The following is a 27,680-nucleotide window of genomic DNA, read 5'->3' as shown; positions in this document are numbered from 1 at the left end:
GGAAACTTGGTGATTGAAGGCCAGTTTCACAAACAGAAGAGCGAAACAATTTATTTAAGCTCACAAAAAACAGAGCTACATACATTAGATAAACTCTAAACATACATTTTATACACACACACACACACACACACACACACACACACACACACACACACACACACACACACACGTACAGTAGTGTGGCAGTTTGGTTAGCTGGTTTACGAGCCCACATTCTGGGCTGTATTTATAAACCTAACATCTACACAAAAATACAAAAGTGATCCTTCTGACATCATCACTGACTTCTAATCACATTTACAGCATTTATATTATATTTATATTTCTAAAACATATAAATCTCATGACAGTAAATTAATTTGACATTAGTTTGGAAATTAAAGCAGGATTTATCTATTTAAAAACAAATAAATGTATTTACAATATTGTACAAAATAATAAACAAACAAAAAAATGTTAAGCAATAGCTAGATGATGTACATATTATGTATTAGCATGTAATATACATCTTTGAGGTAATATGGGGTTAATTGATGTTATCTTGCTATGCTCACACTTTCAATTGTGAGAGAGAAAGAAAACATATACAACATCAACATATATTGCTACTATATGATGTTAAAGCAGCTCAGTGCATACTACTACAAATATAAGGCATGTGTTACTTTCAAGTTCACTGATCTGTAAACATTTATCAAACAACAACAGCAAAAACATTTTGTTCTCTTTCTGTATTTATAACATTTAAGTTCAGTTGAAGCTTAACTATTTCCTCTTGTATTCCATCATAACCGTTACAATTATTTTTTCATGTGATACCAGTGTAGATGATGAAACTGTGCTTGATTAGTGAAGAGCTAACTTGATGAGGAATGGCTCACTCGTATGTTACATGATATACAGTAATGTGGGAAGTTAATGCCCCCTGTCCACTTCCCTTTCCTTATGTTTTTTTACATGTAAAACATAAATCCTCTGATCACAGTGGTTCTTAATATTCAGAAGACATGCAACATATATACATATATAACATGTTGTTTCAGTCTCATTTGTCGGTTAACAAACAAATGATTTGATAGTCAGTACAACCAACTCCATTTTGGTCTCATCTTCAGCTGTCCTTTCTGGCTCTCTTTGACATGTGGAACAAGCCTAATTGTGCTGTTCTTTTCTCACAGTGCTTACTCTCACACTCTTACTGAGACCTGTAGGTTCTAAGGCATAGAAGGCATACTAGCTGAGTTGCTAGTTGTTTAAGACCTGCTATGATCAGAGCATTTTTCTATTTCAGAATTACCCAATGCAAAAATGATTCTAACTTCACCGCAACCGTAATAATGAAATAATAAAGATGTGGGTAGAGGAGAAAATAGGGTAACAGATATTTTAGTACTAAAATGTTACATCCACAAATTTAAGACCAGGCTGTTCTGGACATAAATCTTGTCTATGTAATTCATCAGTTTCTTTTTTCCTTTATGGTTTCCCAACCACTCATCTTTTCCCAGGGTTTCAAAAACTACCACAAGTCCTTTTCTTTCATTTTCTCAGCCTTGCCTCCTCATTGATGTTCTCCTTGCCTTCGTCCACGCCGCATGCATCCTCTGTGTCGCTGTAGCTGTGTGATACACAGTGAGGCAAGGTAGAGTTGTGGTTGCTGCAACAGGAAGCAGAGCGAAATGCTGTAGAGCTGAAATTGATCGGCGATGGCGTGTCTAGGTCTCTGTCGGGTCCAGTGCTGGAGGCAGGAGATGCAGGAGGAAGGGTGGAGGAGATGGATGGCTACAGGGGAGACAAGGCAGGAGAACAAGAGTCTTGTCATTGTTACACATAGTTGTATGTTTTTCTCAGGTTTACAGTATATTTACCTGTAACGAGATGCTGGATTTGTTTGTCTTCTCTTTCACTTTAGCCAGTGCCCCTTTAAGTCCAGAAGACTTCTCTGTCATCTCTAGTGCAGCTCTCAGCAGTTTGGGAGTCTCTGTCCTGACAGGAGCAGCAGGGACATGAGGCGGTTCTTTAGCTTCCTCTTTGGGCTCAGGTTTCTTTCCTTTGTTAAGCATCTTCCTGTAATTAAGATAATAACTGTTATCAGAATAATAAATTGCATACACGTAAAACACTTTTCAGCACTGGCCTCCAGAGTAGTTAGATCATGTAGGTTCATTTATTGATATTTGGTAACATTTAATGCCATTTTTGTTCAACCTGGCCTTCTTGCGAAGCAACTTCTTGGACTCTGGATAGTGGATGAGGATTTCATTCAGGTCTTTTTTGTCCAGGATGAAGAGATTAGCAAAGCCATGAGCAATAACATTTGCTGTGCGTCTGTTACCTCCACCAACTGCAAGCAAACTGCCAAGCAGTAAAATAATAGATGTTAATACTTGCGTGGTTTTAATCAAAAGCTTTTGATTATCATTTAAGGGCATTGTTATACCTGATTTCTCCAAACACTGATCCTGCTCTGAGAGTAACAAACACAGTTTTCCCATCTGGTCCTCCAACCACCTGGACCTCCCCTTCCTTTATGATGTACATCTCCCGACCCACCTCATCCTGAGAGACGGAACACACATAACAACAGTTGCCAAATGAAAAAAATGTTTTATCGTGCAGTTGTCTCCTTTGATGCAAACAAACATTTACCTTTTTGCAGACATAATCTCCTGGCAGGTAGACTACAGAGCGTAGGCTTTTGAGCATATCAAAGATCATCTGTCTGTCACAACCCTATCAGAAGGAAAAGACGGAACAGTTAAAGAACATGTCAGTTGAACAAGACACATATATTTCAGTAGTAACATTTCAGTCTAGCTGAACAAAATATATGGGCTTCATGTTTTATGATTTAGTAATTGGTACCTGAAAAAGAGGGACTTTGCTGATGATGGAGTAGTTGACATCTATGGCTATGTCCAGGCGCATCTTATCAGGCAGCTGAACTAGCAACTCCTGCTCATCTACATTAAAAGCAGTAAGCAGATGTAGCACAGAATGAGAAGTTGCAGAAATATACAATATACACAAACATGTACACAGTGTTTTGTCTTACCCAGCATGCCTTGAGATTGCCACGTGTAGCTGTACCAGGTTTTGACACGTTGCTGGACATCTCTGGGAATGCGATAGGACGACATGTATTTGATAGTGTTGTCCACACAGGAGCGGTAGTAGGTCTGAGCTGCTGTGGCTGCACCAACCACGTCACGCATCTAAGAGGCACAGGAGCAAGATTGGCCAATAAAAAATGTGAAGCAATTTTATTCATTTAACATGTATGTCAAACATGTTCATAAATATTCCATCTAGGTAAAAACTTTATATAATTTATTATTGTACCTGTCCAATCATGATAGAGAATACAAAGACTCCCACAAAGTAGTTGATAAGTTGAAAGACCATCTCAAAGAGGGTGGTGGGTTCTGGGACACCGCCAATAGTGATCAGGGTCTTCACAGCGTAGTAGTAACAGCGAATGTAACTGAGAAAGAGAAGAAACATTGGGGGAACACAGAAAAAAAACGCTGCTCCTGCTTTGCTTATGTATGCGATTAATAAGCAGTTAGGCAGCTGCACCAACCTGTTGCCTTCACCATTGTACACCCAAGTTGTAGATCCCAGACCGTTTAAGGCAGAGCACCAGTAGAAGAGACAGGCATTGCAGTGAAGACAGTAAAGAAGATACGTGGTGGTACGGATCACCCTGAGAGAGAGCAAATGAGAAACATGTTAGTGCAACGTCTTACGCAACTGTTTGTTTAGCTGAGATTATTTTAGATAGTTAGTTTAGGACATACATGAGACAATAGAACAGTAAAAAATAACTAGAAAGTTGCATCTGACCTGTAGATGTAAGCTTTGGCCAAGATGGCCTCTAGACGCTCGTTGAATTCAAAGAAAGAGTTGATCTGGGGAAGTATTGGGGAATACTTCATGTGTTAGTAGCCTAAATGATACATGAAGAAAAAGGTAGCTTTATTGTTTCTAAGGGGAGGATGGATGAAAACTCACCTTCAGGAGTCTGGGTAAACGGAGCATGGGGTTGATGCCTGTTATAAAATAGAAGAGCTCCAAAGGAACAAGGCTGGCCACGTCAAACTGTTAAAAAAGATGGAGTCAGCTCACCTACTGTATCCACAACATGTTGACTGAGTAACAATGGCACAAACAGAAGGAATATAACTGCCACTTATTTGTTAAGAGGTTTAAATGTTTACAAAAAGAACAAATAAAACAGGAATAAAAGCAGCACAAGCATGTATTGATGTGTGTGGTTCTTTACCTTGAATCGACTGGTTTTTATGTAGTTTTTTCTGGTTTCCTTTTTGTCACTCTGTAATAAAAACAGGTTTTACTGATTAACAATATTAGTGAGATAAATTTTAAGGCAAGGTGATCTCTTTTGTTGTATACAATACTAAAAGATGATATACTGTATATAGTTTTATACCAGGAGATGCTTTTAGCACTGTATCCCAACTCACCACTATGTCCCCTCCACGAATAAATTGGAGGCGTGGCTGAAAGATGGTGATGTCCAGGATGTAAATGAGGTCACATAGGTAGTCCGTCAGTAGCCAGTAGTAAATATTTTCCCCCGTCTGGTAAGGGAAAGCCCAGCGAACCGGGATGAACCATGCGTTCCAGTTCCAGGCCAGAGTGACCAAAAACATCCACAGCACATATGTTAGATCTGCAAAGAGCGTAATAAGAGAAAAAATGAATGTGAGAAAGAAAATGTATAACAATAGCAGCATTGTCAGAAAACTGGATGCTCAAGGCAACTACAGAAAATGTACAGTAACAACAGAAAACCTTACGAAGGTTATTATATAAGTATAATAGTATAATGTACAAAACAATACTAGCCTTCAAAAATATAGTTTTTAATACAATAATACAATACAGTACAATAATACTAGTCACAATGTGGCTAAAAAATCTGAACTGTTGAGTGCAAACATTTACAGTACAGTGGCAGGCAGTGTGTTTCACTGGGATCTCACTGGTGAAAGGGTCGATGCTGGCGGGGAAGCGGTAGTTTACACAGGCCTGTATCCATCGAAGAGCTTTCACCTCACAGCAGTGACTATGCTGTTTCTCCTCTGCCTCATTCTCATCTCCTTCTTCTCCTACATCTCCTTCTCCCGATGTACCAGCTTGTGTCTCCTTTTCTCCGCCGTCCACTGGCGGATGTGCAGGAGGTGGCTGAGGAGGAGCTGATGGCAGGGGAGTGGTCAGAAAATCACACAACAGATTTTGTGGACAAAAGAAGATTGAATTTGCAACAAGCTGTGTAGAAAGCATCTTTGCATGAAAGATATAGACGAAGATTCGACTACATACAACATAAACCAATCATAAATTGGCCTAATACTTTAAATGAGTTTGTGGTTGCAGCAGTACAAGAAAAGTCCACGTGCATGTGGAGACAGTTGTAAAACAGGATATAAAACTATCAAGCAGGTTGCTACTGCAGGTGAATACTGCTTTCTGCCCAGTGGCAGCTGGGACTGACCCAATCCTACCTTCTTTGAGCAATCTGGAGTTGTTTTTTTGCTGAAGTCCTTTACAATTTTCAGTTGTTTTTCAGTTGTAGCCAATACTGTTGTTTTGAAAATGTGGCACAAACACCACCCTTAGTGGGGAACAGGCATCACCCATTTCCAGATCTATCATCAAGCACTTGATTGTATTAAGAGTGGTGTAAAGGTATTATAGAGAAAATCAGGGATGCTCGCTTACAGGGGATGATGCTGTCTTCGTCTGAGCTGTCAGGATCAATGAGTTTCTCTTTGGCTTTCTCCGTTCGCTCTTTGAACATCCTGACCAGCTCCTGAAGTCGCTCGTTTACCACCGTACTGGTCTGACTGGCTGAAGACCCTGGACGCTCTTTCAAGCTTTAGGAAAAAATGTGTTTTTCTGCGTGTTGTACTAAAAAGGCACTATTATTTTACATTATTTGGTTTCAGTGTTTGTGTATACAGTGCTCACAGATCATCGGTGCTGTGCAGGCTAGACTGACTGGGCCAGGCTTTTATTGGGATGTTTCCTTCTTCATCGTCATCTTCACTTTGAGAGTGAAACCTCCTACTGTTAAAGAGACACAGTAACATCTCTGGTTCAACTATACCTAAAATTATAGAAAATAGAATAAAAAACATATAGAATGTAAAAAGTAATAAAATGGAGTTAAGAATGGAGTAAAATAAAATAGGAAGTACAGTGTATGGATAGGAAATAGATGGATAGGTGAATCAGTAGAATATTAAATAAGATATATCTTACATCTTTGTCCAAACAGTCCTTCGAATCCTTCCGCTACTGCAAATCATGGTCAGAGCAAAGTGACAGGGAGACAGGTGTGTATGCCAGGTAAGGCCTTATAGTCACCATGAAAGTACGTAATAGCAAGTTAAGTCACCCACAATGTGATAGTCTACAGCTACATGAGACAGGAAAGATTCAAGTCCAAGATTGAGATGCATCTGTTTATTGATGTATCCTATTTACGACATCTATACAGCAGCAAAAAACACAAACATATGTAAAAGCCATGCAAAAGTGAGCAGCACCATCACACTTCACACAAGAACAGCAGAAGACAAGAAACAGTCAACATCCACAGTTTACTGAGTCACAACAACAGTGAGTCAGAGGATAAACTGTTTGTGTTCTGCATCAACACTCACTGTGTATTTTGCTTCTTGTGCGTCATTTAGCACTTATTGCCTTTAAAGGGTAGATTCCATCAACTTGAGCAAAATTCAAGTTTCCTAAACAAATGTGTATACTGCAGGACACTGAAATACAGACTGTGGCAGCACAGTAGACAGTAGAGGGCAGTAGATGCACAGCAGACACCGCTCAACAGAGAGGAAATGTGAAGAGCTTAATAAAATGTTAGTTATTACTTCATGAGTAATTATAAAGTTATTAAAATGTGTTTATGCCAGCTATTACTTTTTAATTTGACTTTATTTTAGATGAAAAACCTTCATGAGAGGCCTGCACCTTAATGTCACCCATGCACAGGCCATGCATATATACTTTATGGTTTCTTTAGAGAGAAACCTGACAGCACTACAACACAAACAAACGGCTGTTGTTTCCTTACTCTTTATCTCCTTTACTGTAGAGGAAAAGCATGAAGGTAGATAAATACATAAAAATATTGTAATAATTAATAATTTATAATCCACACTCAATCCGAATCCTCCAGTAAATAAAAGGTGAAGTAGCAGATGACATAAAGTGGTAATACTGTATTTCTTACTTTTGGCGACCTCCAGAAGGGGTCACAGGGACAGTGAGGGTTGTCAGCTTGGGGTCCTGTGGGGTGAGAATTTGAGGAATATGACTTTGTTCCCCTCCATCTTCTCCTCCTCTTTGCTCTTTTCTCTCATGGTCTGAGTCAACGTCCTCTATGTTAACAGCCGGGTGAAGGCCAAGGCTCGAGGTCTCTGGCGAAGTTGATAGACACAATAGGTTACTCAATTAGGGAACTGAGAAAAAGTCCACACACAAAGACACAATAAAATAATAAGCAGGTAAACTGTTACAAGCAGGAGCTAGTGTAAGCAGCACAGGGAAATGGGCGGATTGAGCAGGACCTATATCGAATTACTGCAACAGAATTCACCTCTGAACTAGACCAGTTGGATCTGTGAAAGAACTAGTTAACTAGTTAAGTAAATCACTTTTCATGGAAAATAATAGTCCACATTAGTTCAACAACATGCAACATGAATTTCTGAACTCTTCAAAAAATCAAATTATCTATCTATCTTATCTATCATTTTATAGGAAGAAGGAAGGAACAAAATGACAAACATCCCCAACACAGACACTTTTTGACATCATGTGACACCTGAACTCAGCTGAAAAATTGTGTAAAAGGTTTGTTAAAATTATTATGGTGTTAAATTTTAGAGATGGCTTTTTAAACTGTTTATTCTGATTAGAATAATGTTAAGACAACTTCCTCTGTATAATAACTGAGTTCATGAATGTACACAGTCTGAGTCACATGAGGAAAATGAGTTTTCCACTGCTGCAGATTCACCTTCAGGTCTTATGGCTGAACTGTATAAGTCATCCTCAGTGAAGAACACCGGGTTAGAGAGACCAGGCAGCTGGTACGATGGGGAGCCGAGCTGCTTTGTTGGGGAGTTGACGATGGGGGGAAGGCGTGGATAGGATGGCACGTTGGGCAACTCAAGGGTGCTACCACTAAGAGAGGATGGAGATGTGGAGCCGGACCGAAGCTGAGGATGATGAGAAGGAGGAGGAAAAGGGGAATGTCTAATAAGTTGGTTGAGTTCTACGTCACGATGATTCATGTCTTGTTTCTGTTTTTGCTGTTGTTGTATTTGCTTCTTAGGCATCTTGAGGCATGAGGCTATTTAGGCGATTTCGGACATTGAGGAAGTACTGTTGCGTTTGGCTGGGAAACTGCGAGAGCTTCTGTGGGACATTTGAAAAGCTCTGTGAGATACTGGAAAGACTGGGTCCGACAGAACCCCCTGAGTTTTTGGGCAAAAGTTCAGTCAGGGTCTGAGCAATGTTTCTTGGGACCTGTGTAAGTCTGATCTGAGAGAGCTCTTGACGAAGTTCTGGGGGTAGTGTGGGCAAATACTTGGTCACATCAGAGAACTGGGTGGGTAACTTAGGCATGGGGGGTATTTTGGGGGAGGAAATGCCGTTCTCTTTGAAGAAAGCGTTAATGTTGCCGAAGCACTCTGAGGTGTGAGGAATGCGCATCAGACAGTTCTTAAATGCATCACAGCTGACTGGAGCTATAGAGGAGAGAGGTGAGATACACAGTCAGGCCAAATATACTGGAAGCAATGTGGGCAATAAACAGTCTTAACAGCAAAATAGCAATTTACTCAGGCATAAGGGCAGCGACAGAGTTTTAGTAGACAGGAGAATATAAAGGTGACAGTGCAGCAGCATAGTTACTGTACATACCCCCACATTCATCCCCAGTGGCTTCTTGCTCCTATAAAAGCACAAAATATAGCATTAGTTTTAATAAAAAGTCAATAGATATATGGCTAGCAAATAATTAACATATGTATCTATATTTTATGTTCCAGTAACTATAATTATGAAATACAAAAACAATGTAGGAATAATAAGAGGGAAAGAAATCACAGCTTTTTCTGTGTTTCCATTAAAAAAATATTCATTCAAGCCAGACAATTCAGAGGGTCACATTAACTGTCACAAGCTCAATCCAGGGACTTTACTTTTTCAGCAGTTTTATCTGCGCTGGTGCTTCGACTGTTGTCCTCTGCCTTTTGTGGCTGCTTGGTCACAGGCTCAGGCTCTGAACTGATTTTATGAGTTTCTGTTTCTGGTTTAGGTGCTTGTTTCGGTTTTGGTTCTTCTTCTGATTCAGATTCGGGGTCTGGCTCCGGCTTAGCGGTTTTAACTGGTTCGGGACTTTGAGTCGGAGAAACAGTTGTCTGGTGTGGCTCAACTTCCTCCTTCAGATCTAGATTTGTAAATATTAGAAAAAATTGGCATAATACTTAAATGTGAAGATAATGCAATATTGATAATGTTACACTTCATATACAAACTATAATATCTAACTATAATAAAGCACACTGTACTATAGGCGTGTGGTTGAGGCCTTGACCTGTACCTGGTTCTGTAATAGTGGGTTCCTGTGTATCTTCTTTCTGCTCCTCTGCAGGTCTCGCTTCCCTTCTGCTGAAATAGAAAGGGGACAACAGAGGTTCTCTGGTAGCATCAAGGTACGTGAGTGCACAAAGTAATGGGGTAAAACTGGTCTTGAGGACCAGTTGTGACTGAACACTCAGTAATGAGTCTACGTAACCAAAACGATGAACCATACTGTACTGTAACCATAATATAAATGTTAAACACTGTCTCTCAATTATTCTAAAGTTTTCAAAAACACATTTTCCTCTTGATACTGAAAAAGTAGGGACTTACTTGTCGTTAGCTAAAAATAGCGGTTAGCTAGTTTTTTTCTGAATAAAACGACGCGCAAACGTCCTATCTTTAACATGCAAAGTTATATAATAAAGTTCGCAAGATTTAAGAAATATATTAAGCTTGTCAGTGTGACGATGCCATGCCTATTAGTTAGCTAACAGGGTACTCACTGTCAAATAGGATTCACGAGTCCACGGGCTTTAAAACCCAAGTAACACGATGGTTAAATCACATTAGGACATTTTAAAAATCCCACAAGAACAACATGAAAAGTGTTCTATTACACGTCCGTTTATCATTTCGTCTCGTCATGTTTGCCTCTCCAGACGTGAAACAGCAGCAGCAGGTGCGCGCTGTTACCAGGGGAACCGCTGAGAGGCGGAGGCGGCGCGGCGGATAAGAGCCCAGCTGTTGCTAAGGGAAGCTGCGGTTGCTATGACACGACAAAGTGAGGCTGAGGCAGCGCGCGCCGCCATCACGTAACGAGAACCCACGGGATTTGGAATGAGACCTGTCAGCCTGATGACTGCGGTACACAGTTTAGCAATAGCTGGATGCGCATAGTGCAAATAGCAATTACTAGACAAAAGTTATAACTGCACTTGAATAGATTTCTAATTATTTCTGCGTGAAAGAGGCTATTCTCCTGATAATTACTCGATTAGCATTGTGCGGTAATGCTAATGGACTCAACTACTGTAGATCAGCTTCCAAAAAAGGATTTAGTTAATTAAACTCTATGTTACAATAGTGCTACTTTTGCTTTGTTAAAGGACCTGAATAGAAACATACTTTCTAGTTCTAGGTGAAAATAAAGGGGCTTAAACATCCAGAAGTTTTTCTTTGAATTCTTACTCTGTGGCTTCACTGTGCTCCACTTCGCTCTCCTCGTCCTGTGGCACTGCGAGCCTGTAGTAAAAAGGTGATCCTATTGTTGTCAAAACCTAAAAATGCCCAAAAACAGTTTTCTTTTTATTGAACACGGGGTCTTACTCAGCTTCGGGCTCCTCCAGCAGTTCCTGACTGTCCAGAGAGAGTTTAATGGAGTGTCCTTCACTGGCCATCTGCCTAATAGCCATCTCAGCTGTTTGTCTGGCCACCTCTTCAGCCATGCGGGCCATCTCCATTCGCTCCTGCAGCAGACTGGTAATAGGCAGCAGGCATTTATAGGATTAATACTTTAGGTGCCTTAACACAACCTTGCAATAAGACCCTCAGAACCTGTTTACCGTTCCTCCATTGTAGCCAAAGCTACGTCTTCAGCCTCCTTCTTGATGCTTTCGATAAACGGCGTCCAGCGGCCTGTCTGGGTCTCAGCATCTTCCAGGGATATTTTGGTTGCGCTCTCTGTGGGTTCAGGAACAGGATCGCCACACCTCTGGGATTGTCTGGACACTACCTGCAGTGAGCTGGACGGCGTCTGCTGAGTGGCCTGTTGTTGGTGCGTTGGTGTTGGTTTAGTCAACGACATGGACACTGCTGCCGCTTTGGGAAAATCCTGCTGTTTTTGCTGACCCTCATTGTCTGACTCAACGTCTTCTAGTACCATGTCAGGTTTGAGTTTGGATGAAGCTGTGTATAAGACACAAACCATATAATTGACACTGGACATCTTGGTGTTGGATTCCTACTAGAATATCACTATATAAGAAGCAAAACGTATTTAATTTATTCTTAGACTGCAGTGGAATGTTCATCGAGAATTTTAGGAAAGATTGATGTTATAATAATGGATATCAGATTTGTGTGCATATAATTAATATCAGATTTGGCGCAAGTCTTTGGCTTTTGCTTGTGGCAAGTTTTGTGCTGAGGTGCTGAGATAAATGAAGACGCTTCTAGGTAAATACACTACCAGAATGCTGCTGGGTAACTGATAAAATCCACATGATATATTACTTTAAACTTATCTTTTATTATTTCTGCCAAATCTTACTGTATAATGTGTTTTTCTAACCAATGTGTTTTCAGTTATGAGCAAGTATGGCTCTTATCAATGAAACAAAACAAAGTCAGACCCACACACGGGCCACGATTCACACTTCAAGGCCATATATTCAGACCAAGTGGATCAAAACAGGACTTACACTTAAGACTTAAACTGGGCTCATCTGTATTTAAGCACATGAAATTGCAGTAACTGTTTTGTCATTTACATTTACAAACAGATACATTATTTATCCACATGTCACACAATGGTACATTAACATAGCTGCCATTTAATAATTTGATTTCGCTTGGGAACAATTTTCGAAAGTTGCGACCAGTACATCGTTTTTTTGTGAATATGATCTTTTGCTGGACATAAAGTGGCAACATGAATAGATTCTGTTCATAGCCAAAGGTTAAAGCACAGTAATAAGAAACAATGATATCACGCCTGCAGTCTTGTGTGTGTAACACTGCATCAAATGCTTGTGTCAAACACAAAGTGTGCAAAATTCACGAGCAGACCTCTAGTCTACACAGTGTACAGTACACATATTAGTGCAAGTGGTAATACATTCATATAAACTGTACTGAGTACAGTAAGGTGAGTTCAACATATCTTACATAGCTACATCTTGGTTGTATTTTCTAGCTGCCCTGAGCTGTATTTTACAGCTGTACTGAGCTCCACACTACAGCCGCTGTAGCTCTGCCAACAGTACAATACAGTCTAGTGTGTCACGGGAATCGGAGCGTCCCCCAGTCGTCTCCTCCTGCTGTTTAAGGGGCTCGCAGCGCCTTCCCCCCTGAAACAGAAGGAGAAGAGGAACTGAGTTAGGCTCCCACCGTCCGACCAAAACACCTCTTCAATAACTATGGGGGGAAAAAACACAAGAGGGCGCTTCAGCAGAAAACACATTAGAATCATTTTCAAGATTAACACAGATTCACAGAATCGGGATTTTACCAATTAAAAGATAACAAAGGCCTGAATACGTAGCACCCGACGTTATTCAAGAGGTGTTTTCTGCTAGTTCTTTAATAACTTAGTTCATATAGATCCACTGGCCCTAATAACACATGGCAGGCAGGGTTTTTTAAGGCAACTGGAAAGTGCATTTAAAAAATAGGAATAACAAAATAACTCACCTTTCTGTAAAACTTCAGCTGCACCCTGTCAGCAAAAAAATAAAAATAAAACAGCAGCAGAGAGTTAATTGGCATGTAGATACTGTCAAGTCAGTGAAACGAAAGTAACAGTCACAAACATTTGTTCACTTACATCAGTGTCCTCCTTGTGCTGGACGGCAGGCTGAGGCAGCTTCAGACCGAGCCCTGACACGAACCAGCCGACCACACTGTGAACAGACAAAGCTATTAACCTTAGTTATTTATTATAAGCAATATTAACTCATACTGAATCCCATTCATCTTCAGTGTAAATGCCCTGTAATTTAGGTGTCACTGTAGCTGGAGTTTAAGCGGACACAACGCACCCTGAGGACTTGCTGTCAGTGTCCAGTGAGATTCCACTCAGAGATTCAGGCGGTGGAGACAAAACTGAGAAGACAAAGGTGTGAAATGTGCTGTTTAGGGGGGTGCTATACTGTAAATTCTTATGTGTTCATGGGTGTGATAGACTACACATTATGCATGTGTGCGTGTACTTTTGTCCAGGGACGAACGTGAGGACTTGGATGCTGTTTCCACGGGTACAGCTCCAGTGGGCACAGGCTGTGGGATAATCTGTTTAATCCAGCTGACCACCCTGCAGCAAAGACAGGCACAGATCAGCCCCTTAACACTTTACTGTGTTACTGGTCAGTGCAGAGGCCAGTTTCACTTACTTGGGTTTGATCTGAGGCAGTAGACCTTCGTCCTCTGACGCCTCGTCTTCTGACACCATCTCCACCACTGGGATGTGGGGGAGGGGATCAAAATCTGAACAAGCAGTCAAAATCAGGCTGGTTTATTATGAGAATCGCCATCAGTATTATTGAATCAGTCGCAACCAGTCAGTCAGAGACACATACCTGGCATTGTTGCTACTTCAAAGACCTGGAGAAATAAAGATGAGAGACGTCAAGACCATTAAAATTTTTTACTACATTACTCCTGTTTATGTTTAATTGGCAATTAATTTTTTGCTAAGTAAATTATTTATTTAGAGGTCAATTAACTCAATTAATTACCTAAACTATAAATATGACAAACCTGTACATTCTACAAACAAGTGATTTCAGAATGCTTTGTGGGCGGGAGGCCCTAAGATGAGACGGTTGACACATGGAGAGTCTGGTCTAAGCAGCAGTGAGGGTAATGGAGGGGTTTAACCTGCTAAGCCCCCTGTAGATTCCTTTACAAGCTTACTCCTTGCACATGATTAGCCCCATAAGCCTGTGGGACAGTATTAAGTTGCTTGAGCTAAGTTCATAGACATGGATTGTGTTGACGTTCGACAAAAATGCTGACATCAATATATGATTTTGCTTATAGCTGTTGGTAACACTTTCTGGGAGCAGACAAATTTTTCAACATGTGCCTGTTGAAAAGAGCAAAATGCTGCAGGAGCTTCCAACCAGGTTAACTGAGGACCTTGACTTTTATTAGACTTTGCACATTCCATCAGTTAGTTGTTAGTTAGGTATTATTTGCTGATGTCAAATTGTTTGATTAGTTTGTTAAGTTTGTTAGTTTTATAGTTAATATAAATGGAATCCTTCTCACCTCAGTGTGTTCTTCTTCCTTACAATTCTCAGTTTCTCTGTACTTGTCATCAGGCTGCGGCAGCACCTTCGTCAAACCCTGAGCGACCCAACCCATAACACGGGACCTGTGACAAGCTTGAGGTTAACTTACAGTACGTAACTTAAGTTCACTAAATCTTTAGTCAACTAGCATAAACATCAAGTACTGTTCTAGTCACACTTTACCTTTCTCCATCCTCTCCTGGCTGAAAGAATGGAAAAATTAGAGGTTAATTCTTCATCTACAGGAAAGATAGGATGAAAAGTAGGTTTAAATTTCTTACAGTATATAAACATATATATCCTTTTGTCTCTTCATTCTCAACTACAATAATTCTATAGGAACATAGCAAACATTACAATGTACAAATAAACTGTGCAGTGAATCTGCTGTCTTTGCTGCTTTGGACATTTTATGATAAAAGTTTAATATCCAGCTGGTTAATAGTGTACAGCCAATAGCATCCAACACACATTTCTGGACTCACCCTGGCATCAGAGTTAGCTCTGTCAAGCCGAGGAGAGCCAGACGGCTGAGGGAGGGCACTGACAAAACCATTAGACAGCCAGCCCAGGACCCCCTGACTGTGGAGGAGGCGACAAGGACTGGTCACATCCCAGTGCACACACACACACACGCACGCACGCACGCACGCACGCACGCACGCACACACACACACACACACACACACACACACACACAGTAGCAGTTGGCAGATGTATTTTTACCTGTCCTCTGAAGCCTCGTCAATGTTTTTCAGTGGGGGACTCTTTACTGTAAAATAAATCGTGTTTTTTTACACCTGCATTATGCACACGTTAGATAATCTGCATACATACATGCACACACACATCTATGGGAAGAAGCTGAAACTTGCCCTCACCTGTTTTTGCTCTGTTTTTGGGGGGGTCCTGTCATATCAGAGAGACAGAGAGAGAATAAGTTATAAGAGGGACACGTTCTATTTGTGTGTGTGTGTGTGTGTGTGCGTGCGTGCGTGCGTGCGTGCGTGCGTGCGTGCGTGCGTGTGTGTGTGTGTGTGTGTGTGCGTGCATGTGTGCTGCATACAGCTGCAGGTGTCTTGGCAGCTCCATCTGTTCCAGAAGCTTCGGGAGGTTGGGGGACCACTTTCACCACCCAGTTAAACATCCTGTTAAAGACACAATGTATAAAATACTGTATTTTCACTTTTCATTCTACAGCAAAAAATCAATAAACTCAACAGAAAGCATAAAAGTGCTAAAATTCAGGCCTCTGTTCTTTATACAGACACAGGAGTCAAAAATCAGGTCAGACCAAAAGGCAGAAAGGAAGAGGTTAACTACACTTAACATAAGCTGCTTTACCACCAGGGTCCACAGGTGACAGAGGGTTAATTACTGCAGTTACACAGAAAAATCAGTCACAGATCCACAGGAAAAAAATTCTTTCTCAGCACACAGAGATCAAAGCAGGAAGTTGTCTGAATTAATCTCATATGTGTGATCATCCACTGGGACAGTCAGCCTGTTTAGCATGTTTAGCTAGCAAACATCCATCATGGCACCAAACATCTCCTCAACCTGCAACGCTTTGCTACAAACACACCTCCATCCTTCTGCCTGTGTCAAGGAGCCAATAAGTGTAGACAGACATAAAACCGAAGCACTACCAAGATCTCATCAATTCATTGAATATGTTGCAGCTGCACATTTTAAGAAAGTATACATGTTGACATTAATGTACTAACTCAAAAACTAGAAAATCTTTAGCTGAGTCCAGAGTTTTTATAACCTGGCTGTTACAGTCATCAAACATCCAGATGAAAGGATTCTTTTCAAAGCTGTCAATTCATTCATCACTACTTGATTCCATATGTCCCCTCAAAGATCACAGGGCCTATTTGCTAAACCAAAGTGTTCTTTTTCACTGCTCCAAGTCAACATCCATATATTGAACAATGTTTTTTCCTCACACACACAGCGATGTCCGTGTTCTTCTTACCTGTGTGCCTACAGCCGCCTCTTCATGCCGGGCGTGTGAAGCTCCAAAGTGCTGCAAGGACAGCACAGGTCTGCTGGGATTTCCACAGCAGCTGCCTGGGGCTAACGGGATTAGCCAGCACCACCTGAAGGTCAATGTACAATCCTGGTCTCACAGATTAACAGCAGACACATATCGTCATGACATCATCTCCATGACCTGAAACAAGTTGTCGGCTGCCACCAGGGAAAACACCAACAAGTTGTGTCACAGAGCACTGTTTCCCTCATAGCTGTTCCCTTTATGACATCACAAAGGGGAGAAATCTTCTAATCCATGTTGTTAAACTGAATTCTGTAAATGTGTGATGTTTGTTTACATGCACCAACTTTGCATGGGGGAAAATAACATAATGATTACATAATAAAAATGTAATTTACTCATAATTAGCTTGGTTTTATGTCATTTTTTAAAACAATTTCTGTCACCCAGGTGCTGATTCTGATTTGTTCAGGACTAATATTCTGTCTCCCAAACTGGTTTCTTATGTTTAAGTGTATTAGGTATGGGTTATTTAAAATCAATTTAGTAATTTATCATTTACTACATTTAACAAATCAGAAATAAAGTTTTTTCCAGTCTGTCCTGGACCATATAAAGATAAAATCAACTTGCATGGAAAACATAAATAAATGCTACACAGTAGAAATAAACTATGGGCATGCTTCCCTTCCTGTTGCTCACACCACATCCAGGGAAGCTTGCTGTTTATGGGAATGGGAACTACACGACAAATAATGGTGCTGATGAGGCAGGAGGCAGTGGATAGATCCCATTATCAGCTCAGCAGGGGATAAGCTATAGAACATGCCCGATGACACAGACCCTTGGTCCTTGGCTGGAATATGGCAGCACCACACTGGCCTCAATCCTAATGGAACATCTGGATGAAATAGGGGCACAGGACGGAGAAAATGAGATGGAAGCTATAAAAACAGCACTTAGTGTGAAAACTGTGTTTATTGCAAATGCAGTCTTTTGATGAATGTGTTTAACAATAATGTTTTGTCTTTCTAAAACTGAAGAGGTAGGTCATAAAATCATGGACAGTAAATAACGGAAAGAGTAGCTGCGGAAGTGAAGTTCTAGTGGATGATCCGTGATGGAAGCTAATCCTGATTAACTCAGACATAAAGACAGGTGAATACTTTTCCTCAGGTCCAACACGAACACATCCTCTGTGGACGCAGATCGGTGTAAATGGTGACCAGAACAAGTTCGTCACTACCTGCTAATGTACATTTAAGAGAAGGGTGATAATTTGAGGATTGTGGTACTTTGAGAGTTTTATGTTGTGCACTGTTATGTTGTTCTGTTTCATTTATTTTATCTAGCTTTTCTAACACATTTCAGACTGAAATTGTTGCATTTGATAGACTTCACTTAAATTTTACATTTGTGTTACGCTTGATTTGTATTGATCATTATTCTGGACGTAGCAGAGGTCTTTAATGTTTTAAACGCAGTGACGCCCTCTTGTGGCCAAATCCAGAACCTCCGCTTGAACCTAATACACAAAGGCATAAACTGCAGCAAAGAATACTGTTGCCTTTATTTGTGAATTTTATTTCGAAATCTAAAAACATAGGAGTTATCTGCACAAGATTGCACAGGCTTAAAAAAAAACATGCTCCGCATGCATCAACATTGATGTGGTGATCTAGTGTTGCTAGTAAGAAAACACAACCTAAAAAGAAACAAAATGTACAAAACTACAAATGATAAGTAGAGTAAACACATTACAAACACTTTCCTTCATGCTATTCATAGTATATTCACAGAAAAAAACAGCAATAAAGTAAAGCGTAATGATAGGGAAAGTAAAGACAGAGTGCAGAAGTACATGGATCTACACGAGCAAATGAAAAAGACTAAAACAATAGGAAAAGAGAAAGGAGCAAAACTTATTAGAAGACGGACGGAGGAGGAGGTGGCACCAAGGTGCACTTGGTGGCCCAATCTAGGTCAGGAGGCACAACGCCGGCGCTGCCCCTCCCCAAAGTCTTTCCGACCCGCCTCCCACCCTGGCTTCTCCTTTTCCACAGAATATTGGCAAGGAAATGCTGGCAGAAATGCTCCACTCCTCGATCGGCCTCATCTCGCTTTCTCCCTCACTCTCCGTCTTTCTCTCTCTCTCTCTCTCTCTCTTTCTCTCTCTCTCACCACCAATTTTTTATGCCTTTCCTCCTCATGCCTGACATTAACACAACACAGCAACATGTGGTCTTAATCAAAAGCAGACCCTGACCCTTCCTTCTTCAGCCTCGGACGCATAGAATTAAAAATTAAACCTATTTCGCTACAGAACGGCAAATATTTTTCACAGGTTGAGCCGAGATGGACAGAGCCTGTAAGAAACCACAATTCTTCCCATTAAACCACTTAAAGTCCCCATCTTCTGTATTCCTCTCAGTCCTAGGAACCAGCTGTATATCAATGTGTCTCCACAGTGGTGCAGCTTTCGGGCCGTGGTGGGAGGAGGGGCGGCTGGAGCCTGTGTGTCTGTGTGCAAAAAATCTCTATGTGCCTTTGTTTGGGTAAGTGGTTTCTCCATGTGTCTGCATATGTGGACATGCATGCACAGATGAGTGCAGCCGGGCTGCTTTGTTACGCTGCAGTGTGTCTGTGTGCGTGCATGCGTGCGTGCGTGCGTGCGTGCGTGCGTGTGTGTGTGTGTGTGTGTGTCTGTGTGTGTGTGTGTGTGTGTGTGTGTGTGTGTGTGTGTGTGTGTGTGTGTGTGTGTGTGTGTGTGTGTGTGTGTGTGTGCGTGTGTGAGGGCAGTCACGGGGGACTCGTGGGGGGCGGGCGGCCGTGGACGCACACAGCTGTCTTACATTCCTGCGCCGGTCAGAGCTTCTCCTGCTGGAGCTTTGCTGCGCTCTGCTCACACATCTGCAGCGAGGCCACGTCGGCAAACACAAAACACGGCGACAACAAAAACATGGCATTCACAAAGTGCAAAGTACGTGTTGAAAACAGAAAGGGGGGGGGGGCGCGGCTGGAACACCTCAGCCAGACCTGTTCATATTAATGCAGGCACGTGATTGGATAAGTAAGTGCTGCTGTTTGTGTGTATGTACAGTACGTGGGCTTAATGTGCATCATCGACTTCTGCATTTTCACTAAAACCCTATCTGACCCTTGGAAGGCTGAGAATCAATAGAAAATTATGTTTGAGAGTCTCTCTCTTCCTAATGACCTTGTGATGAGATGATTTTTATGACATACTTTTCAGATAATTGAGTGGCAGAAAGGAGAAAAGGAGAAAGGTTTCAGGGCCAGAACCACAGGCACCAGCGTCACCGCTCCACAATTGCTTATGCTGCTTGGCTCCCCTGACGTCAGCGCTGGGTCAGGTCTTCGTTTCACGCCGCCACCAGTGTGAAAGCTGGTTCTGCGCGTCACACCCAGTCCTGCAGCGAGCGCTTGCAGTGCACCAGAGCCCGGGGCGCCTCTTTGTTCTGCAGAGTCCTGAGGATGGCGTAAACCAGGACCAGGATGCACAGGATGAGCACCAGCGGGACCGTCACCATCACCAGGGTCATGACCTTCGACCCGCCGTCGGCCACCGTGACGACCACGTTCACCTCTTTGTTCTCCTCCTCCACCTTCGGGCGTTCGGTCTCAGGACTCGGGTCCTGGGGGGCCTTCGGGTCCTCGTCCTGCTCCGGCACCGCCGCGCAGCCCATGAAGTCCGTCAGGATGGAGCGAGGGAAGCCTTCGTCTGCTTGTGCCTTATGGTTGTCGTACCTCCAGTACTTGGTGCCCTTGTAGAAATAGGTGTAAGCTGCGTGAGAGAAAGAGGTTTCAGTCAGGTGGAATCAACAAGGTGAATGGAGGTTAAAGCCTTCCTTTGGTCAAACTGGGTTCAGTTATTCATATAAACAAGAATTTAAGGCTGTTTCTTTCACTTTCTCACATTTCAGACCAAGTGCCCTTTTACAGGCCCTGTCCCGACTGTGAGGTATATTAAGTAACCCAATCATCTGTGCTCTGGGTGGACGTGAGCTCTGACTGTCAGTGGGTGCATTCAGAGCAGCTCTGCCACAAATCTGATTTCCAAAGGACGGACGAGCTCCAACCTCATTCCTCCCCCGGTTGCTCTCGCCTGCACCAGCCTAACCATCCCCCCCCCCCCCCCCCCCCCCCCCCTTTTACCTCTCTCACTCTTCATTCTCCCCCTCCCTCCACCGCTAATAGTGTTGGTTTTTAACAGAAGACTCCTTCCTCCCAGCAAAGGCTGTGTTTAAAGCCTCTATTTACCACCGTCGTCGCTGAGGAAGGCGCCTTTGGGCGAGTGAGGGATCCTGCCCCATTTGCTGATCGGTTTAGGGAAGTCACGGTCCATAGTTCGGGTCTCCTCATTATATTGCCAGTACCTGAACGCAGACAAAAACACTGATACATTACCTGCCTTCAAACAAATAGCAAACGAGTGTAAAACTCCTAGCGTGAGTCTCGTACCGGTCGTCGGTGAAGAAGTAGGTGTAGCCGCTGGGCTCCCACCAGATGGCCGTGTCGATCTGGTGCATGGGGACCCCTCGTCCGTACTCGTGCAGCGGCTGTGGGTATCCAGGCAGCACGTCGGCCTCTCTGAACACCCAGTATCTGTCACCTGCAAGTACAACGGGACAGGCAGCGTGTCGGACCGGTGCTGCTCAATGGGAACACGAGGAGAAAGAAACAGACCGAAGGAGCTCCGCAATTTTACCGTCCTGTCAGAGATGTCATCCCAAAATGATTTACACGCAGAGCCGTGTTCCTCAAAAACCAGAGAGATATATCAACATGAGCTCCATGGAGAGCACAGTCATAATCGAAAGCACAGAAAATCCTTCAAAGGCATGACAAACGGCCACATGGCGGCTGTTAAAGTCCTGCAGCTGCTCACATCTGGAGCATCAGGGCCGAGGAGGCTGATGCAACCCTCCACCTATGGTGAGGCCTCTAAAGGCTCAGCTGGACCGGCGTCACTGGGCCAGCAACAGATGACACACGGCACGGAACCCATTCACACTCAATGAACTCACTGACACACTTTTACAGGCATCAGTGACGGAGTCGGACTCACAAACACAGACTGTAAAGCAGTGAATCATGGCTGGAGGAGTTCTTTTTTTTTGGTTTTTACATAACTTCTAATGCTTTAAATATTTCCTTGTGTATGGGAGCCTGCATGAGCGTGTGCCAGATATGGAGGAGTAGAACTGGGATGAATTGTTACCATCCCCTCGTAAATCAGGCCGCGCAGGGAAACGAATGCTGAGTTCGCACTGTTTCCCTTCACTGGGACCAGTTAGAATCAAAGCGCAGATTTGCGCTTCGCTCCATTCTGTGTTTATAGAGCAGACTCCTAAACGGATCCACATTGGCTGCAGCTGCGCTCGGGTGAAAGCAATGAAGGAAACTTGGGGAAATTACACTGTTGTGCCCTTAAGCAAGGCACCGGAGCATAGGAATGGTTCCCAGAACCTTGTGAGAGGGTTCTGTTGTGGCGTATCAGGCGGCTGCGCGTCGCGTGGGTGCTGCAGCTTCGATACCTTTGAAGAAGACAAATTTGCCGTCGCGGCGCTCATAGGCAGCATCGATGTCACTGGGCAGGCCGATCCAGAACACAGATATGGGCATAGGGTAGTTATCCAAGACCCGGTTCCTCCGAACCCTCCAGAACCAGCGCCCCTGCACAAGCAACAAAGCAACGTTTAGTCCTCATCTTGTTATCATTCCCTGCTAGTTACTGCCTGGCTTCCTTGTTATTTGGCTTTTAAGAACCCTCAATGATCAGTAACGTGCTTCTTTCATGTAAACAGAACTTGAAGTTGTTGAACCAAACATCAACACTTGGAAACTGCATCTGAAGATCATGGACGGTAAATCGTCTTACTTTGAAGACAAACATCTCCCCCCTCAGCATGGTCACTGTGTCAAAGTTCCCCTCGCATATGTCGGGGGGCTGGTTGTCCGGCAGCTTGGGGGGCCGTGGAGGAGCAGGGGGCCGGGGTGGAGGAGCAGGGGGCCGGGGTGGAGGAGGGCGAGGGGTTCTGGCTGGTGGGGCTTCAGTTTGTGGTGCAGGGTTGGAATCAGTGGGTCTGGAGGAGGGAACAATGGGTGTGGAGGGAGGACCGGTTGTCGGTTCTGGCTCGGATGATGGCGCCGAGGATGATTCAGTGGGTGGGGCGGTGGGAGGAGGAGAAGTGGGCTCGTCTTCAGGAGGAGACGGGGAGGTGGGGTGGGCGCTGCTGGGTTCAGTGCCGGGGGTGGGAGGAGAAGTTGGAGCATCGCCGACGAAAGGACGACCTGGGAAAGAGAAGATGGAGAGCGTGTAAAAGGGAAACCCCACACGGGCAGATCTCCTTCAGTAACGTTCCTCTCCTGCTGCTCTGTGGGACATTAGACTTTAACCCCTTCTTGTATTTTCCTTCCCTTTTCATTACCATCTCTTTGTGTCCTCACACTAAGCAAAATGTAAGTTTCCATTTAAGCAGCACAGTCACACTGAGTCAAGCTCATCTGACTGTGACTGGGCCACTTTTCTCTGGAAAGAATCAGCCCAGTTGGTTGCTAAGAAAGGAAAACACAACAAATACAGTCCATTATGTAATTTATATATAGACAGTTGATGAGCTTGAGAATTGAGGTAAACTTGGCCAAAAAGACTGCTGGAAATACATATATATATATGTATATATGAGGTCTAGTGCAGGTAGGTGAGAACTGTTTCCAGTTTCCTGGTTTTTCCAGTGTCTAAAACCAGCACTGCAGCACAAGGAGCTTCATGAGTCTTCATCCAGTCACAGCCTCTCTTCAACACAGTTCTTCAGCTGTCAACATTGGACACTGCTGCACAGCGTATGTTTACAAGGCCTTTCACATCTAATCTGACAGGGTCCGCTTTGCGTTGGTTCTGACCTCTGCATCAGCACACCACAGCTGTGTGGGCGTGGAAGCATTTGTGCTGCGGAAGCTAAAAACCAAAACGCAGCGTTCCCAAACGGTGAATCGCTTTAAGTCACTCAGAGATGCAACCTGGACAAACAGACAGAAAACGAATGTGTATGCAAAGGAACGCATGTACTGGACGCTGTGGAAAAGAAATCACCAACCAGTGAAACAGTAAGACGGCAGTGGTGACAAATGTGCTGGTCTGGTCAGCTGTAATTAGACGGCCACTGCAACCACATAGGTCACTGCACACACACCATACGCTCCTTTTGTATCTGGCATAAACACACACATTTATTGTATGATGTAGCATCCGTTTACACAGGAAAAGCATGACATCATGGGTGTGTGTATCCTCTGTAAGCGTCTTTTCAAGGCTGCATGTCTTTCATTGAGGGTCCAGATGTGTGTGATGGGACCTCAACATACAGCTGGAAAGAGTCTCACCATTACATGCAACACGTTCAAATGGTCACAACACAGACAGAGCACTGACACAGCGCGGGAGGAGCTCCTCACCATAGATGTGCTGTATTCCTCTAATGTCGTCGTCGTGCAGCGTGAAGTTGTGTGTGTGGGTCCACTGGTAAAAAGGAGCCATCACAGCGCCGGGGTTGTCTGAGTGCTCCAGACCCAGAGCGTGGCCGAGCTCGTGGACCGCCACCAGGAACAGGTCGATACCTGCAGCACACACGGCGCAAAGATGGAACAAAACGTGTCTGTTTATAAACAAAATGAATGACCCGGACGTGCTGCTGTACCATGTGAAGCCAAACAAGGTGAACAAGCGTTTATGTGAGCGCTCTCTGGGAGCTGGGTAGGGTTATGAAACACACAGTGTGAGTTTCTACCAGTGCAAACAGGATGCATGCGCAGTCAGTGCTGAAGAACAAGGTAATTAAATTGGGGCGATGCTAACAGGATTATCAGCAGTCCAGGTTTTACAGGAACTGTAATGAGGAAAAGATCCAGCTTCAATTCAGCAGAAAAAAAGAATTAGTCTACAAACCTTCTTGATTTTGATTCTCAAGTGTCCAGGGTTCATCAGCATCAAAGTGTGTGTCGCCACCAATGCCCGGTCCAGGATAGTAGGCGTGTGCCAGCGACCCCCCCTCGCCATCAAACAAAGACATATCGCCATGGAAACCGGAGGCGAACAAAATCAGAATGTCAGTGAGCTCCGTCTGGCTGCCGTTGGTGATGATGTTTTCAACAGGCAGCTCCTCGAAGGTGAGAGGAATGACCCGTCGCCACACACTGAAGGCCCTTCGGATGGCGCCGCGGATCCGCTCCTCGTCCAGAGAGGAGGGGAGGTTCTGACTCATGATACTGCAGCAAGAGTAGAACCCGTATTAAGATGCTGCTTCACCTTTGTCTCATGTTTACAGTCCTGTAACGTGAACCTGTAGGTGATGTGGTCTTTGCTCCACTGCTGCCCAGTGAGGGCGTAACGTTTCCTCCGCACGCCATCGCCCGGCTCCACGGGCGTTCTGTCAGGGAGGCCACAGCGCGGCCGCTGCATGGCTCTGCAAGGACACACACACACACACACAAATGTCATGTCAATCAACAATGGCCTCCATTCAGATGAAGTATGATGATATCGTAACGGCATGCTGCTTTGAGCCAGAACCACTAAAATATGCATATTTGTCCCTGTCCCGAAAGTCAGACACAAACACTGACACGCGTCGTGTGTCTGTACAGATCTATGAAGCTACAACCTGCAGCAGAGCAGCCCAACATCAAGACTAAACATATGTTATGTAGCAGATTACAATCACTGGCTGTGATGCATCACAGAACTTACTCAACAGTGGCAGGGTCCATCTGTCCCGTCACCTGTAGCCCGTAGTAGCGCTGCATTTCACTGATGGCCTTGGACAGAATCTGGGCCGACTGCATGGTGGACATCTGCCTGCTCGCCTGAGACAGGTAGCCGAACCTACGAAGCCACGCCTGCAATGGGAGGATACGAATGAATCCTTCTCCCTGTTAGGAAAAGCGCTCAACGCATGCGTCTGTTGCCGACACACAGTGCACATGTGAATCTGCTAAAAGGGAGGAAGTGTTCTGCTAATTCTGACACACTGACATGTCTAATGACTGGAGAGAGCATCCGATGAGTTAAAGAAAAGGAGAAAGTAGAGATAAAGACCAGATGGCTCCTATTAACATCACTGCATTCCTGCTTTTTCATTCTGGCGCTGACAGACAATAATAAAGAGCCAAAGAACAGAGGGAAATAGAGAACTAAATTGTTCCTGACAAGCATTAAACTGCATGTGGGTCCAGTAGGTAAACACGCTGCTCTGCTAGTATGAACATCTGGCTGACGGTCCAGAACAGATGTGGGATTTTTCCTCATTGCTACATGTTTGGTAACATTGGAACTGAGTGTGTACAGCCACATAGCAAAACATGCCATTCATCAAAAGGTAACTCAAACGTTCCTTAACAGCAAATGAAGTGCTACAATGAAGCCTATAGCAATAGTATTAACAGTTATTCATAATTTCAGTGCATTAAAAGTAACCATTATCTTTGTATTACAGGTTTTTACTACTTCGTTGTCTCGAATTGCATAAGTGTTATTAAGAGTAATAACTTTTTATAAAATGACATATGGCAGTTCAAAGTGTAATATTTCTAAAATATGTTTAAAAGTCAATAAACACAGTAAATTAGTTTCACCCTGTTCTTAGGCCTTTTCCACCCACTGAACCTTTAAATAGACTGTTTATTATCATTCTTTCCATGTGTGGAATACATGTGAAGTGTTGATGTTAAAAAGGGTCAAAAGGTCAAAAAACATCCTAGCGCAGCTCCCCACCTGCTGCTCTATGTCAGTGTAAATATGCTGCACATTCATCAAGTGGGATGTTTAGGGTCAAGATGAGCTACTGTAGCTGCTCGGGACTGAGACGTGGTTCCACTCAGGCGTTACTGTACCTCAGCACTGAACCCTTCTTCCTCTGGGACATCTGCCACTGCGCTGCAGCGGATCAGGGCGCATGAAGACAAGAGTGTGATTATGATCCGAGTCCAGGCTTGATGAGATTCCATCTTCATCACAGGCGGCCTGTGGTCCCCAGATGGGCGCTCAGATCTGTGCAAGATGCGCTGACAACAACAAGCCAAACGGCTTCCTCTGGCAGACACGACAAAGAACCGAGTGCGTGGACGTGGACCCCGCTCTACATTTAATCACAGGTTCAGCTACAAGTGAGCCATCCGCTCATTCGGGAGTCGGCACCTCAGAAGCTTCAAACAGGACGCCACACAGATGATTTCAGAATTCCTCCCAATTCAAAACGTGGATCCATTCCCGGCTGCAGCTCGCTGCCTCACGGTGAAGTTTCTTCACGCATACAGATGCTGCAGCCAGCGGGCGAACAGAGTCCTCGCTCCTCTCCGACATTCACAGTGGCTGATGAGGAAACACGGAGCCCGGGGGTCCGGAGAAAGTGTCCTTCACCCTCCTCCGACACCAGACGTGTCCCCGGTCAAACGTGAGCGCAGGGTGAATTCTTCAAAAGTTGATCATTTTCTGGAGTTGATGGAAAACGACGACGACCGAGACATAAGTGCCGACTTCTTTCAGACTTCTGCTGCTGTTCAGACCCTCTCTGGTTTTATCACGCGACACGAGCGCGCGGAGCAGAAACTTTAAGACCACCGACGGGCCCGAGTGGAGGATAAAAGACTTCCAATGTTTCTCTATCAACAGGATCCTCCTCCATTTTACCGCTCAGCCTCATCAGGGGCGAGCACAAACCAGCGCTCACTGACACCTGCTGTTTGAGACGGAAACTACAGCTGGACACCAGCAGCTGCTCCACGGTTAACGTCACCGCCTACACCTGTGCGTCTCTGCTGCCAGCCTGTTAACACGGAATCGCTCGTTAGCGGTGTCCAGGAATGTTGTCGTTCAGTATTTTAAGTGTTGCATTTTTCTTTTAGGAAAACAGTAAAAACAAAGTGGGAGGGAAAAGAATTTACAGAAATACTCCAGAGTAAACACCTGTTTTCTACATCACTGGCCCCTTTGTAAATGTATT

At 43.7% G+C, this 27,680-nt stretch overlaps 2 protein-coding genes across 2 annotated transcripts; both read right to left on the bottom strand.

Annotated features, from left to right (window-relative positions):
- Positions 1 to 35: 35 nt before the first annotated feature.
- Positions 36 to 16,786, bottom strand: LOC114857156 (cyclic nucleotide-gated cation channel beta-1-like). Its single transcript, XM_055509839.1, has 37 exons — positions 16,639 to 16,786; positions 15,724 to 15,805; positions 15,539 to 15,566; positions 15,384 to 15,429; positions 15,143 to 15,239; positions 14,841 to 14,860; positions 14,635 to 14,740; positions 13,941 to 13,965; positions 13,755 to 13,848; positions 13,575 to 13,675; positions 13,404 to 13,467; positions 13,190 to 13,265; positions 13,057 to 13,081; positions 11,208 to 11,550; positions 10,972 to 11,121; positions 10,834 to 10,887; positions 9,662 to 9,729; positions 9,261 to 9,508; positions 8,980 to 9,010; positions 7,283 to 7,469; positions 6,295 to 6,330; positions 6,001 to 6,099; positions 5,752 to 5,906; positions 5,013 to 5,225; positions 4,491 to 4,699; positions 4,289 to 4,339; positions 4,018 to 4,104; positions 3,850 to 3,914; positions 3,587 to 3,709; positions 3,346 to 3,487; positions 3,059 to 3,218; positions 2,869 to 2,966; positions 2,653 to 2,736; positions 2,444 to 2,562; positions 2,212 to 2,358; positions 1,872 to 2,070; positions 36 to 1,785 (listed from the first exon to the last, which is right to left on the bottom strand). Exons 2-37 carry the CDS (start codon positions 15,802 to 15,804, stop codon positions 1,543 to 1,545), a joined length of 4,074 nt encoding a protein of 1,357 aa, XP_055365814.1. The 5' UTR covers position 15,805; positions 16,639 to 16,786; the 3' UTR covers positions 36 to 1,542.
- Positions 16,787 to 18,220: 1,434 nt separating this feature from the next.
- On the bottom strand, positions 18,221 to 27,488 carry LOC114857043 (matrix metalloproteinase-15-like). The gene is made up of 10 exons (XM_029153112.3): positions 26,572 to 27,488; positions 25,430 to 25,578; positions 25,023 to 25,145; positions 24,629 to 24,948; positions 24,139 to 24,300; positions 22,562 to 22,974; positions 22,218 to 22,356; positions 21,142 to 21,292; positions 20,941 to 21,056; positions 18,221 to 20,464 (listed from the first exon to the last, which is right to left on the bottom strand). The coding sequence occupies exons 1-10, from the start codon at positions 26,689 to 26,691 to the stop codon at positions 20,079 to 20,081; spliced, it is 2,079 nt and encodes a 692-aa protein (XP_029008945.1). The 5' UTR covers positions 26,692 to 27,488; the 3' UTR covers positions 18,221 to 20,078.
- Positions 27,489 to 27,680: the final 192 nt, after the last annotated feature.

The sequence above is a fragment of the Betta splendens genome, chromosome 6, assembly GCF_900634795.4.
Source record: "Betta splendens chromosome 6, fBetSpl5.4, whole genome shotgun sequence".
NCBI classification, from domain to species: domain Eukaryota; kingdom Metazoa; phylum Chordata; class Actinopteri; order Anabantiformes; family Osphronemidae; genus Betta; species Betta splendens.
The sequence above is the reverse complement of the archived record's forward strand: the minus strand, read 5'-3'. Positions and strand labels throughout refer to the sequence as shown.